Below are 15466 nucleotides of genomic sequence, written 5' to 3'. Positions count from 1 at the left end.
GTCGCTGTGGCTCACGGGCCTAGTTGCTCTGCCGCATGTGGGATCCTCCCAGACCAGGGCTCAAACCCGTGTCCCCTGCATTAGCAGGCAGATTCTCAACCACTGCGCCACCAGGGAAGCCCACAAAGTCTATTCTTAGTCAGGATATATGGGGAGCTGTGCTCCCCAGCTAGATTTCCCAACAAGCATTGACATCTCTTTGTGAGCAAATGTAGGTTAGCCAAATCTGTTTTACAAAGTGTCTCTTTCCACATGATATTTTGTTACAATATCAATCAAATCATAGTTCCATATCAGTTTCACTCAGATAGCATATAAATTATAGAAGATTGAGTTTATACAAGCCTTGACTTTGATGAAATTCTAGTCTTTTCAAAAACAAATGCTTGTATTTTCCTTGATATTGCAGCAAAGCAGGTACCGTTTGTGATTCGACTACAATAGTAGAAACTGAAAATTGTTTAAATTTATTTTATTCTCTTATTGAATTAATATTTATCCCATAAAGCAAGACTCTGAATGTTAAACTTCATGACTATGGAGAGGACCCAGGAAAATCAATCATAACTATAGGAAACTTCATCAACTACAAACCGAGTACACTCCTTTATATTATTAAAAGGAAATCTTGACAATAATAATTTTTATTTTTTTTAAAGTCAACATTATATTGCAAAACAAAATGGAAACTCTTCATTTTTATCTGTACAGAGACGGAAAACCAGTTACCTAAATAAATTGCTTAGGAAAGAGACTCTGACCCCAGGTCAGCCTCCGAAGCATTCAATGGACTTGGCTAAGCTAAATCTAAGCTACACTGAGATTTAACTACAGAAACATTTTACTTAGAGATCAACTAGGCAACTCTTGATGATTTATTTCACTGGAAAAAAAAATAGCTGCTGCTAATTAGAAGCTACCTAACCTACTGTATAAAAAAATAAATTAAAAAATTAGAGTTTCTAAGGATCATGTCTGCGAGTCAGGATTCCCGATCTAGAGACAATGGCCCCGATGGGATGGAGCCCGAAGGCGTCATCGAGAGTAACTGGAATGAGATTGTTGACAGCTTTGATGACATGAACCTTTCGGAGTCACTCCTCCGTGGCATCTACGCCTATGGTTTTGAGAAGCCCTCTGCCATCCAGCAGCGAGCCGTTCTTCCTTGTATCAAGGGTTATGATGTGATCGCTCAAGCCCAATCTGGGACTGGGAAAACGGCCACTTTTGCCATATCAATTTTGCAGCAGATTGAATTGGATCTAAAGGCCACCCAGGCCTTGGTCCTGGCACCCACTAGAGAGTTGGCTCAGCAGATACAGAAGGTAGTTATGGCCTTAGGAGATTACATGGGTGCCTCGTGCCACGCCTGCATTGGGGGTACCAATGTGCGTGCTGAGGTGCAGAAGCTGCAGCTGGAAGCTCCCCATATCATCGTGGGTACCCCAGGCCGTGTGTTCGACATGCTTAACCGGAGATACTTGTCTCCCAAATACATCAAGATGTTTGTACTGGATGAAGCTGATGAAATGTTAAGCCGTGGGTTCAAGGACCAGATCTATGACATATTCCAAAAGCTCAATAGCAACACCCAGGTGGTTTTGCTGTCAGCTACAATGCCTTCCGATGTGCTTGAGGTGACCAAGAAGTTCATGAGGGACCCAATTAGAATTCTTGTCAAGAAAGAAGAGTTGACGCTGGAGGGTATCCGCCAATTCTACATCAATGTGGAACGAGAGGAGTGGAAGCTGGACACACTGTGTGACTTGTATGAAACCCTGACCATCACACAGGCAGTCATCTTCATCAACACCCGAAGGAAGGTGGACTGGCTCACTGAGAAGATGCATGCCCGAGACTTCACCGTCTCTGCCATGCACGGAGATATGGACCAAAAAGAACGAGACGTTATCATGAGGGAGTTCCGCTCTGGCTCTAGCAGAGTATTGATCACCACTGACCTGCTGGCCAGAGGCATCGATGTGCAGCAGGTTTCCTTAGTCATCAACTATGACCTCCCCACCAACAGGGAAAACTACATCCACAGAATCGGTCGAGGTGGCCGTTTCGGCCGTAAGGGTGTGGCTATTAACATGGTGACAGAAGAAGACAAGAGGACCCTTCGAGACATTGAGACCTTCTACAACACCTCCATTGAGGAGATGCCCCTCAATGTTGCTGACCTCATCTGAGGGGCTGTTCTGCTACCTAGCCCCCCAGCCAGGGCTCAGTCCTTGGGGGGCGCTGAGGAGCAGCAGGAGGGGGGAGGGAAGGGAGTCAAGGGATGGACATCTTGTCATTTTTTTCTTTTTTTTTTTCTTTGAATAAATGTCACTTTTTGAGGCAAAAGAAGGAACCGTGAACATTTTAGACACCCTTTTCTTTGGGGTAGGCGCCGTCTCTTCTCCCCAAAACACTAATCCATTTCCCTAACCTAGTCACCGCCAAACCCCAGAGGCTCTCCCCACCCCACCTGAATTCCTCTGAAAATGATTCAGTCCACCTCATTTGCTGGACCAAATCTGGAGGGAGAACCCCCCATGTTAGGTGGCCCAGGGGGTTGTCCCCAGGTGGGGGGAGTAGGGGAGAGAAAATGGTAGCCATTTTTACATTGTTTTGTATAGTATTTATTGATTCAGGAAACAAAGACAAAATTCTGAATAAAATGACTTGGAAACTGAAAAAAAAAAAATTAAAAAAAAACTAATACTAAACTTTCTTTGCATTATTTGTATGGAAATATGTTAATATAAATGTTTCAGACATTACATGAAATTCCTAAAAATCTTATATGTTCTGGTATAATGTTATAAGTCATAATTCTAGTTATTATTTTAAAATGTATATCTCAGAAATAACTAAATTTCCTTGTCAATTGCATTATTATGAACTTTCATCAAATCTTTAACCGTGGGCATTTTTAAGTCTTTTGTCATTTACAGACAGTTCTGGGTGTACTCTGATGCTTTTGCAAAAATGTTCCTATAAAAGAGTTTCATCTTCAAGGAATTCATGGAAAAGACTCTGACAAGTACAGGTTTCTGGTTACTGACTATACTGCTGAACTGAATGAATAAGCATTTTCAGAACTCTAATGGAAAACTGATGAATTCATAAATGTGCTAACAAAAGATCAAGATAAAAAAAATTAATTACATGGGACTGAGTGAACTGAGGAGGATGATTATAATTTTTGTGACTTTCTGTTTGAATTAAAAAAAAAGTAATGCCACAATGGAAAAGAAATGAGATATTTTAAACAATTATTATTCTGTTTGTGTGGACCTTGTGGGTTCGGGATTCATAGGGGTTACAGTGAATAAATGAAGTGCCTACTTCTCAAAAAAAAACCCAAAAAAGCTACCTAAGCTTTCTATGTCTCACCTTTGAAAAGAGATTACCAATGATAATTATTTATTGAGTTATAGTACTTTAATATTCACTTTGTGGAAATACTAGTATTTGTAATATTAGAAAACCCCTTTAAAAAGCATAGATGAGGGACTTCCCTGGTGGTCCAGTGGTTAAGACTCTGTGCTCCCAATGCAGGGGGTCCAGGTTCGATCCCTGGTCAGGGAACTAGATCTCGCATGCCACAACTAAGAGAGCCTACATGCTGCAGCTAAAGATCCCACGTGCCGCAAGTAAGAACTGGCATCGCCAAATAAGTAACTAAACAAATATTTTTTAAAAAAGAAAACCCAGGGACTTCCCTGGTGGTCCAGTGGGTAAGACTCTGAGTTCCCAATGCAGGGGCTCCGCGTTCAATCCCTGGTTGGGGAACTAGATCCCATGTGCATTCCGCAACTAAGAAGCCCGCATGCAGCAACGAAGATCCCACGTGCCGTGATGAAGACCCGGCACAGCCAAAATAAATAAATTAATTAAAGAAATAGTTTTTTTTAAGTAAAATAAAATTTCTTCATCCATTTTTTAAAAATAGATGAAATATTCTGTGAAACACCAAAAAAAGAATCTTTTAAAGAACACATTGTCAGCAAATAAAATAACCCTCAACAGAACAAAAAAACTTTGTAGCTGCTTTGCAAGCTGGTTCTAGAAGCACAAGAAGCCCTGAAATGGGTCTAGTAAGGGAAAAGAGAGGCATGAATTAGCAGTACTATGTGGCAGCAAAAGAACGACTGTGGAGTTTTCATGTGTTGCCCTTTCTTTTGTTTTTAATTGAAGTATAGTTAATTTACAATTTAGTGTTAATTTCAAGTGTACAGCAAAGTGATTCAGATATATATATATATATGTACATATGTACATGTACATATATCTTCTTTTTCAGCTTCTTTTCCCTTATAAGGCTTTACAGGATATTGAGGATAGTTCCCTGTGCCACTCAGTAGGTCCTTGTTATTTTCCTATTTTATATATAGTAGTGTGTATATGTTAATCCCAAACTCCTAATTTATCTCCCCCCGCCCCTGATATCCCCTTTGGTAACCATAAGTTTGTTCTCTATGTCTGTGAGTCTATTTCTCATGTGTTGCCTTTTCTGCTTCCTCTTGCCCTTTGCCTGCCCTCTTCCGCCCTCTGATATCGCATACCAGCAGAACATGATTCTTAACTTTCTTTTTGATCTTCTATCCTTTTGAGAATCTGATGAAACTTATACACTGTCACCACAAAAACGGTGCATACACTCACATAATTAATAACTCACATAAGAGTTAATCATGATTCACATAAGACTTCTAAGAGTAGCTCGGCAGGGGCTTCCCTTCCTTGGTGGCGCAGTGGTTGAGAGTCCGCCTGCCGATGCAGGGGACACAGGTTCGTGCCCCGGTCCGGGAAGATCCCACATGCCGTGGAGCCTGCGCGTCCGGAGCCTGTGCTCCGCAACGGGAGAGGCCACAACAGTGAGAGGCCTGCGTATCGCAAAAAAAAAAAAAAAAAGTAGCTCAGCAGGCATTCTAAGAGTGTTCATGGACTCTTTGCCTCAACCACTTACAAGTCTAAGAACACGATAAGCACATTCATACTAAAATGCAGTAAGGCTTAATACTTGGCCATTCTCTCCCAGAAGGGAGTTTTAAGTGAGGTTGACTTCACCTCTGATATGACGGATCTAAGTGATACAAACATCATTGGACAAAGTGGGAGCTGCATTTTGCCTCCTAAGGGCCCCTTCCTGAAGCCCCAAAATCAAACCCTCATATAAGGTAAACTTAATTTTGGATGCCCTCCCTGGAACCCAAGCAAAATATATTAAATTGACTCATTTTTCCCCCAGAAATTAATTCCCCTTCCAATGCCTTCATAATCTAGATTCAGAATCTTGGAATTTCTTTGATTCTCAATTCTTCTCCCCTCATCTAGTCATTCATCAGAAACCACCATTTTTCCTTTGTAATGTCTTTCATAACCATCTCTTCCTCTATGTGTTAGTTTCATATTGCTGCTGTAACAAATTACCACGAACTTAGTGGCTTAAACAACACAAATTTATTCTCTTATAGTTCTGGAAGCCAGAAATCCTAAATGAGTCTTACAGAGATAAAATCAAGATGTTGGCAAGACTGATTCCTTCTGGAAGCTCCAGAGGAGAATCTGTTGCTAACCTCTTCCAGCTTCTAGAAGTTGCTCACATTCCTGAGCTTGTGTCCACATTACTCCAATTTCTATTTCTACAGTAACATCACCTTCTCCTAACGTTGCCCACCCCGCCTCCCTCTTATAAAGACCCTTGTCCTTACATTGGACACACCCAGATAGTCCAGGGTAATTTCCCATCTCAGGATCATTAATCATATCTGCAAAGTCCCTTTTACCATATAAGAGAACATATTCACAGGTTCTGGGCATTAGCACACGGACATCTGTGGCAGGCCATTATTCAGCCTTCCATACTGTGCATCACTTCTTTCTCAACCCCAGTTTAGGTCCTTATCAGTATCCCTGGACTACTTCAACATTCCCCTAACTGCCTTTTCTGACCCGCACCTCCCTCCCAGCTCCTTTGGTCATTCTAGACCTGACAAATATTCATCAGAACTTAGTTCTTCAACCTGTTCCCCACACCCATCCCAAGACCCTGACCCTAGCTTACTTTGGCCCAGCATTGAGCACTTCTGTCAAACTGATCTCTACACTGTCCCCCTACACACACACACACACACACACACACACACACACACACACACACACTTTAATGGAGAGACCTACCCAGCATTTTCCAGGAATTCCTCCCTGAAGAGAAAGCCTGTAAGGTTAAATTTTCAGGACGTAAAGAGAGGCCAAGCAGGGTAAGAGCAGCCCTAGCAGAGGGAACGGTGTATGTGAAAGCTGTGAGGCTGAGAAGAGCTTGTCATTGTTACACACTGAAAGGACTGCCAGATTGTCAGTGTGGCTGCAGCAGAGTGAGCAGAGAGCGGAGGGGCGGGAGAGAACTTCAGAGAAAAAGGCAGGGACGTAGCATGCTGAGTTTTATAGGGGTTTTGATTTTTTTTATACATGCAATGAGGAGGTTTTGAATAGATCACTGGTTCCTTGATGGATGGCAAGGGATGGAAGGGGAACAATAGTAGGATTAGATAGACCAGTTAGGAGGTTATTGAGGCTATCACAGTAATCCAGACTAGAAATAGCAGTGGCTTGGGTTCAGATGGTGGCAGTAGAGATGAAGAGAAGTAGATGTAGCCAAGATCTATTCTGGAGGTAGCAGAGAAGGGAGCTGGAGGGTTGGGAGAGGAAAAACCAAAGAAAAGCCCTATATTTCTGGCTTGAGCAGCAGGTTAGATGGCAATGATGCCCTTTACTAAGGTGGAGAAGGTTGAGGGACAACGGGTTTTAAAACATGAACAGTGTCCTCTAAAAGTATAAGATCCTTGAGGGAGTGTCTATGTTTAAACTCTGCTTACCAGTATACACAAGCACCTAGCACACTGCCTGACGTGGTGAATACTAACTGAACTGGTTTTGATGATAATCCTGTAACATCCTGATGGTTCACTGCTTATAAAAGGAGACTCAGGGCTTCCCTGGTGGCGCAGTGGTTGAGAGTCCGCCTGCCGATGCAGGGGACACAGGTTCGTGCTCCGGTCCGGGAGGATCCCACATGCCGCGGAGCAGCTGGGCCCATGAGCCATGGCTGCTGAGCCTGCGCGTCCGGAGCCTGTGCTCCGCAACGGGAGAGGCCACAGCAGTGAGAGGTCCGCGTACCGGAAGAAAAAAAAAAAAAAAAGGAGACTCAGCACATTTAAATGAAACATTAAACAGACATGGGATATAGTTAAAAGATTCACATTTCAAATTTATGAAGTGAGAATGATAAGTTAATGTCTTCTACCCATATGAGCCTTATGTAAAGCAAGGGACTTTTTTTCACAGAATGTCTGATGTAAAGAAAGTTTGATGCTCTAAGTAGATACCTCGGAAAGGAAAAAGTCATAAAACTTCACTGTAGATGCGGGCTCTTATTATTACTTGAAGTACTTAAATTCTATTGTTTTAGAGAATTGACTTGTAATGGCATGGCAGCCTTGCACTACTAGGTTTTAGTGGACAAGGGAGCAAACGAGAGAGCAAGTGACAGCTGCTGATGCTCGTCAGATGTGACAGGCTACAGAGGAGCCCTTGAATGACACTGAGACCAAATCAGTACTCAGCTTTTAAACTCCAAGGGCAACATGGTGTTTAGCATAGTCACCTTGACATGCGATTTGCATGGCCCAACTCTACTAGAAAATGGACTATTCATTATGTGAAAAGCAGGAATCCTATACAAAAGGATACAAAAGTGTTTCTTCCTTGGTGTTTAGCCAAAAGGTATCTAGTATCTTTAATACTTTTCGATAGGTAATTGGCATCTAGTGTCCTTACTATTCCAAGAAAGGCTTTTCAAAAACTGGCACTAGCTATCACTGAATATCAGACTTGATAAGGGAGATTTCAAACTCAATTAAATTTATCCAGACCTGAAATTTTGTATCTTGTCTAAGTGAGATCTAAAACAAAAACAAATAAGCAAACAAACAAAAATGCTCTAGGATAGACAAGCAGTACATTTTTTAAAATATTCTGAAAGGATTGAAAATAGTTATGAATTCCTTACAATCCAGCAATTCCACTTCTGTGTATGTACCCAAAAGAACTGAAAGCAAAAGTCTCAAAAAGACACCCATGTCCACAGCAGCACTATCTTCAACAGCAAGAAGCTGGAGGTAACCCAAGTGTCTATCAACAGATGGATGGATAAACAAAGTGTGGTACATATGTACAATGGAGTATTACACAGCCTTAAAAACGAAGGGAATTCTGACACAGGCTACAACATAGATGAATTTTGAACACATTAAGGTAGGTGAAATAAGCCAGTTGCACCAAAAAAATCAACTACTATACAATTCCACTTATGTGAGGTACTTAGAGCAGTCAGATTCATGGAGACAGAAAGTAGAATGGTCACTGTGAGAGGCTGCGGGGAGGGGGGTATGGGGAGTTAGTATCATGGGCACAGAGGTTCAATTTGGGAAGACGAAAAAGTTCTGGAAATGGATGTGGTGATGGTTGTACAATAAAGTGAACATATTTAATGCTACCGAACTCTGTGTTTAAAATGGTATACTTTACGTGTATTTTACCCCAATTAAAAATAATAATTATTAATTAACTTTAAGTCATAAGGGGTCTGTCACATGAGCAATAGTATAATAGTCTGACAGCATAAGACATTTAAGAGTGGGATCCTGATCACAACCCTACCTTTGCAACACCTGGCACTGTGGGTATTAGTTCATAGTAAAGTCAGTTTGAAACAATAATGGATGAGTGTGGTCACCAAATAGGTTTCATGCCCTATAGAATTATTTTATCCAGAAGGAGAAATGGTAGTTCACTTCTCTTCTAACCAGTCCACATCACATCCTGTTCAGCTATAGGGAAACCCTTTCAGAGAATCATAGACAAACTGAAATGGGTTCACGGAGGCGTAATCAGGAGAGAGAAAGGATCTGAGAAGTCCTTTATGAGAAACAGCTGAAGGATGACACACTAGCTGTAATGAAAAAAAGTAATTTTTCTTTTTTATGAATGGGAAGAATAGAATTAAGACCAAATTTTGGAAGCTACACAGTAAGACACTTTTCAGGTCAGTAGAAGGAAGAAATTTCCAACAGTTTCCATAGCACTTTATCAGTACCCCTCCTGTAGAACTTTCCACTTTCTATCTTTAACTAAATTTACTTCCAGAAATTACCTCAATGGCCACATAACACCTGATGGTGCTCATATTAGGACCTGAAATACTTGTTTGATGAATTAAAGAGTGTGAGGATGATTAAACAAATGACTGTCAGAACTAGCCAAAGATGAACTGAGCTGTCCTTTGAGGGAAGGCATTCAAACACAGGCTAGTTAACTACTTGGCAGAGATGTTATGGAGGAGATCCAGGTTTCGTTTACTTGGTTGGATTAGATGACTTTTAAAGGCCTTTCAAGCCCTAAAGATCTATGGTTTCATGACCTGGGTTTAAGCCCTGGCCCTGCCATTTCAGTAGCACTGTGGCATTAGGGAAAGTCACTGGGGTGCTTTGCTCAAATGGGATTAAAATATATACCCCGCTTGCTACATAAATTATTTGGAAGACCAAAATAACATTTTAACACAAACAAACAACAAAAACCAAAACAGAAGGTTAACTTCCTCCCTCCTTTGACTGGTTAGAAGTCATGAACTTTTAGAGGGCTCCCTAAGGAGGCGGGTGGAAGCCTGGGCTGGGAGGGAGCAGAACCAGAGGAACTGGCTACATGACAGGGCTTATCCCTGAGGATAAGTCAGTGTTAACCCCAAACACTGTGGACAAAGGGGCATAACCATTTCAGGCTTGATGAGGGTCAGCGTCCACCTACGGCAGGTCAGTCCCAGAAGACGAGCAAGAGTACGCTCTCATACTGCTGTGGGGCATGGGAACAGAAACCACCCCCTGAGGCAGGTGTTTCTAGATTAATCAAGGTCTCAGCCAAGTGGATGGGATTCAGGTTAATCAAAACACTTAAGAAGAAAATGGGGCAGAAGCCAGGGGTCTAGGCCAACGTGGAGGGAAGTGGAGAAAGGCTGTGGCTCAACCCAGACGCTTCAGAGTCTAACTGAAAGCACTGAAGTGAATGCCAGGCCCCAGCTGATGGGTCTGGTGCTGCAACTCTACCACTGCCTTGGTCAAAATAGACTCTTCAGCTGCCTGAGGTCAAACCTGTAGGAAGAAACCATCAGGTAATATAGGTGAATCAGGGAGAGAGACAGGATTAAACTGGGAAAGTGCCCTGCAATTTATAAAGGGTTATACAGGTGTACATGTTAATAGCTTAGTGATTAGAAAACTGCCTCCAGAGTCAGACTGTCTGGGATTGAATCAGATTTGATTCAGTTTGACTTAATAGTGGGCCCCTGCCTTACCTTTCTGTCTCCATTCCTTCAGGTGTAAGATGGAGATGATAATAGTACCTACCTCAAAGCGTGGTCTGGGGTTAAATGAGATAATGTGGTAAAGCACTTAGAACAGCACCTGGCATAAAATAAGCTCACAACAAATATCAGCAATTACAGGTTTTGCCTAGAACTCAGTGATCCACTTTGATCTACACACCTAGGTCATTTTTTTCCACTCAACAATCTATTCATCAATTATGTCTCCGGTTGTCTTCTTCCAATGGTTCTCAACCAGGAGTGATTTTGCCCTGAGGGACATCTGGCATTGCCTGGAGACATTGTCAGTTGTCACTGTGTGTGTGTGGAGTGGGGAGGAGGTTACCGGCATCTAATAAGTAGAGGCCAGCGGTGCTGCAAAACACCCCGAGATCTAGAGATGCGGCTAAACATGCACACGGAAGAATGACCTGGCCCCAAATGTCAAGAGCGAAGACGTTGAGAAACCCTGACCAGACTCATTTCTCGTAATCAGCAAAATGTCATTTAATGCAGCTCTGAAGGAGAAAGGTGGCAACTTCTCTTTCCTTCACTTTCCAGAGCCCTACTACTCTGAAAAGATGGAATGTACGCAAAGCTGCAACCCCCGGTGGGCACTGCCACAAACACTCTTCTTATCCTTGTCCCTTCTTATAGTGCTCTGGAGCTGGGGTGTGGCAGGATTTATACACCCCAGAATGCAGTGGACCGTTCCATTCCTTCCAGTTGCTTTCAGGGAGCTGCAATTCTCATACGGATACAGACTGACTTGGGGAGTGGAGGTGAAGAGTGACGCAAGGGTCTTCATATCTTCTTTCAGTGAGGATCATTCTGTTTCTGGCAGCATAATGTCCGTGGTCTGTCAACTAGTTTCATTCTTCAGTTGTGTCTTGTTGCTTCATGGATGCAGAAATTCCTTCTGGTGGATGGTGAAGAGATTCCAAAATTGAACCATTCTGGAGGGGGAGTTTGAGGTTGGCATGGTTTCTGGAACAACACAAGTGTTTTCACGGACAGCTAGCAAAGGCTGTCAGCGCTGCAAGTCAGGCGTCCTTTAAAATCATTACCGTCTCTTTACTCCTGCTCATTTGTTTTGGAAAGGGTAGATTAAGGCACGGCATCTCCTCTGGGGCGATCAATAAATCTGTAGTGAGGACTTTCCTTTTCTCAGATACTCAGAGTTGTGAGAATTAGATTTCAAATCCATGCAAAGATGTGGGAAGGGAAGCTCTGCACCCTTTGGGTCACCATCCTATCATCCTCTCCCAGAATTGCCCAGAATTCCAGAAGTCAGCATAAGTGCATGGTCCATGGTTCACAGGTCTTTAGTGATGCTGCCCGGTAGCAGTGTGAATAAATGGTTATATTGTACAAATTTCTAATTTGGGGTATAAAATATTCAACTAAAAATGGCATCTAATCAAGAGATTAAGCTTTCTAAGAACTGGAAGTGGCTGTATTATAAACCTGATGAGCTTTATGTTCCATGTGCACACAAAGAATGTTTTCTAATGACTGATGAGTAAGCTAACTTTTCATTTTCTTCTGCAAATGGCTACAGAGTTTCTTTTTCTCAGTGAAGACTGATCTTGAATACGCACAAATGCTGAATCCCAGCTGTTTCTCTTTGTGAGCAGAAAGCAGTCTTAACTTAGTTTTTATAACATATACATATCTTTCACTCTAGTAAAGTGCAATACTCAATAAACAATGTTTTAATTAAAATCCGGTGAACACTTTTCCTGTTCTTTTTCTCCTTAAATAGTCTTGCCCCAAACTTTTTGCATCCCATGCCCCACAAGTGTTGCCAAAATATAATTTATCAAAAAACAGTATCAAATTACTGACTTTTTTTTTTAATATTTACTTATTTATTTGGCTGCACCGGGTCTTCGTTGCTACACGCAGGATCTTCGTTGCCGCGTGCAGGATCTTTAGTTGCAGCATGGGGAATCTAGTTCTCTGACCGGGGTGGAACCCGGGGCCCCTGCATTGGGAGCACAGAGTCTTAACTCGTGGACCACCAGGGAAGTCCCCCGACCTTATTTTGATTGTAGAGGTTATGATTAAAATGTCCCCATTTATGTAACTTTAATTACAGGCTTCATGAAGGAGAAGACTTTTACCACTTTTACATACTGATAAATCAATTTTTGGTTAGAAGATGGCTTGAGGCCACATATACTTCATTAACTGCCACCAACTGAACGGTGGCCATAACCCTGAATTTCTGAGCGCTTATTCCTTGGTAGAGTAGAATTGATACTATCAGGAAAACTACATTGTCAAAATCAATTGTTTTGCAGGATTTCTTCTTTGGTGCTATACTATATTATCTAAATTGAATGTATCTAACTGGAAACACAGCCCTTTCAGCACATACTTGGAAACCAACTGTATTCGTTTGCTAGGGCTGCCACAACAAAGTACCACAGACAGAGTGGCTTATACAACAAAAATTTGTCTTCTTACAGTTCTGGAGGTTAGAAGTCTGAGACCAAGTTGTTGGCAGGGTTGGTTTCTTCTGACGTCTCTCTCTTGGCTTGTAGGTGGCCATCTTCTCCCTGTGTCTTCACATGGTCTTCCCTCTCTGTGCATCTCTGTCCCAATTTCCTCTTCGTATGAGGACATGAGTCAGATTGGATTAGGGCCCACTCTAGCATTTTAACTTGACTGCCTCTTTCAAGATCCTGTCTCCAAATAGAATCACATTCTGAGGTACTAAGAATGAGGGCTTCAACATATAAGTTTTAGAAGGACACAATTCAGCCCATAACACTGTCAAAAATCCAGAAACAGCAAAATTAAAACCACCAGATCAGTAAATAGTATTTAGTCAGAGTTATTGTGCATATAAGAACAGATCGAGAACTGGGAGGTTTCAAATTTAAAGCTGATATGAAGCTCAAGGACCTGATGTTACAGGATGATTTATAAAATGAAAATGAGGAAGCTGTTTAACTTTTACAATGATTGGTTATTTCAATGGGGGTTTCCAGATGGTAGGGGGTTGGTTAAAAGTGATTATCTGATAACATATTTAGGAAGATAACACATTTCTTTTATGCTTATCAGAGGCATTTATAAGAAATAACCTAAGTTAACTTTTACTTATGTTCATGAAATAATTTCCATTTAGTTTTGCTTCTGTGGCTTAAATGGTTTTGTCTGCCAAGGAATTTTCAAGTCTGGTCTCCATTTTGTATTTAATGTTAACAATACCAGTTCACAGATTTTTCCATGTTTTTCGTTTGGTTTAGGTGGAATAAAGTAGTCCCAGATAAATATTTCTATACAGAAAAATTGTATCTAAAGTATATTCAAACTGGAGCCGGATTACAGCACAAGCATAGGTGGCTGGAAATTCCTAAATGTTATTGTTAAAGATGGCAGATTTGGGGACCGACATAGGTCCCAAGCCTGAGGATGTCAAAGGCCTCTCAGGAATAATGGGGTCCCAGGTATAATGGAAATTAAACACTTGCATGTGTCAAAGCTTTGGTTAGATGTATCTGAGGCTTTGTACCTGAGCCCTCCAGTTTGCACACCAAGTTCATCCTTCTAGGACCAGGGAAAAAACAAAAGAGTGAATGAGAGTTCAGAAGAAACCTTTGGAAAATATTTTCAAACCAAGGTAGTTTCTACGTTTGCTGCTCAGTTTAGAGACAAGAACGTTCAAAGTGCACAGAGGCTACCGCTGCTCTAAAGAAAACGCAAAGCCCTAATGGTTCTCCAGTACCTGCAGGCCTTGGCTTTGCCTCCTTTCCCCTGCCTCTCCGCCCCTCTGGATGTGGAGATGGAAAAGTCTAAAGAACAAAATAGCGAGAAGCGGGCACTACACTGGACACAGACGTGTTTCCACTCACTGAAAGTTAAATGAGGGGAGCAGCGTGATAGCTGGTACAGACACCAGCGGGGAGCTGAACTTCCACAGCCCCTCGCCACCTGCCCCGCTTCACCACACCTGCGTCCTAGACGCATGCGCAGTCCTACAAGAGCAGGAGCCGCCCAATCCCCAAAGGCGAGCTGCGGGGATGCGACGAGCGCCGCCAGGCCTGTCCCCTTCAAGATCCTTCTGGTCAAATCCATAGGGCCGGGAGAACAGATGTGCACGGCCTGGAGAGCAGAGAATCCAGGTTCAGGGAACACACACAGTGACTTTCATGGGTACATGGATATATGACTGCATCCAGTGGGGACAAATAAATAATGAGAGTAAATTCAAAGTAGTATACTTAGGAAGAAAAGTTAAATGCTACAAAATGCATATATACTGGTGACAAGTGGACATATTCTGGGGTGAAAAATTAAATAAGCATGTAATGTATCAAATATTCAGGTTCCTATTACACACCAGGCCCTAATGCAAGAAATTACCAATGAGCAATACAGAGCCAATTAGAAAATAAGGGACTTCTTAAATAGTGAGTTCAATTCTCATCTTAATATTCTCAGTGATACCACATGGAATCTCTCAGTGAAAATCTTGAGGGATTTCCCTGGCGGTCCAGTGTTTAAGACTCTGTGCTTCCGGGACATCCTTTGTGGCGCAGTGGTTAAGAATCCGCCTGCCAATGCAGGGTACACGGGTTCGAGCCCTGGTCCGGGAAGATCCCATATGCCGTGGAGCAACTAAGCCCGTGCGCCACAACTACCGAACCTGAACTCTAGAGCCCGCGAGCCACAACTACTGAAGCCCACGCACCTGGAGCCCGTGCTCCGCAACAAGAGAAGCCACCGCAATGAGAAGCCCGCACACCACAACAAAGAGTAGCCCCTGCTCACCGCGATTAGAGAAAGCCTGCATGCAGCACCGAAGACCCACTGCAGCCAAAAATATAAATAAATAAATAAATAAATAAATAAAAGACTCTGCGCTTCCACTGCAGGGGGCTCAGGTTCGATTCCTAGCTGGGGAACTAAGTTCCCGCATACCATGCAGCATGGCCAAAAAAAATCTTGAAAGAAATAAATGAATGATCAGCATAGTGTAGCACAGTGTAGTAGAAAAATCATGGACTTCGGATACCTACAAATGAGAGTTCAAATCCTAGC

General features: G+C 42.3%; 1 protein-coding gene across 1 annotated transcript; it reads left to right on the top strand.

The window, feature by feature from the left end:
* Positions 1–963: 963 nt before the first annotated feature.
* LOC308626186 (eukaryotic initiation factor 4A-I) lies at positions 964–2517 on the top strand. Its single transcript, XM_081251040.1, has one exon. It carries the CDS (start codon positions 972–974, stop codon positions 2190–2192), a length of 1221 nt encoding a protein of 406 aa, XP_081107166.1. The 5' UTR covers positions 964–971; the 3' UTR covers positions 2193–2517.
* Positions 2518–15466: the final 12949 nt, after the last annotated feature.

The sequence above is a fragment of the Mesoplodon bidens genome (assembly GCF_964165515.1).
Source record: "Mesoplodon bidens genome assembly, chromosome: 1".
Lineage (NCBI taxonomy): Eukaryota > Metazoa > Chordata > Mammalia > Artiodactyla > Ziphiidae > Mesoplodon > Mesoplodon bidens.
The sequence above is the reverse complement of the archived record's forward strand: the minus strand, read 5'-3'. Positions and strand labels throughout refer to the sequence as shown.

Coding starts and splice junctions, on each gene's coding strand:
- LOC308626186 (XM_081251040.1), top strand. CDS start 972: ATGTCTGCGAGTCAGGATTCCCGATCTAGAGACAATGGCCCCGATGGG.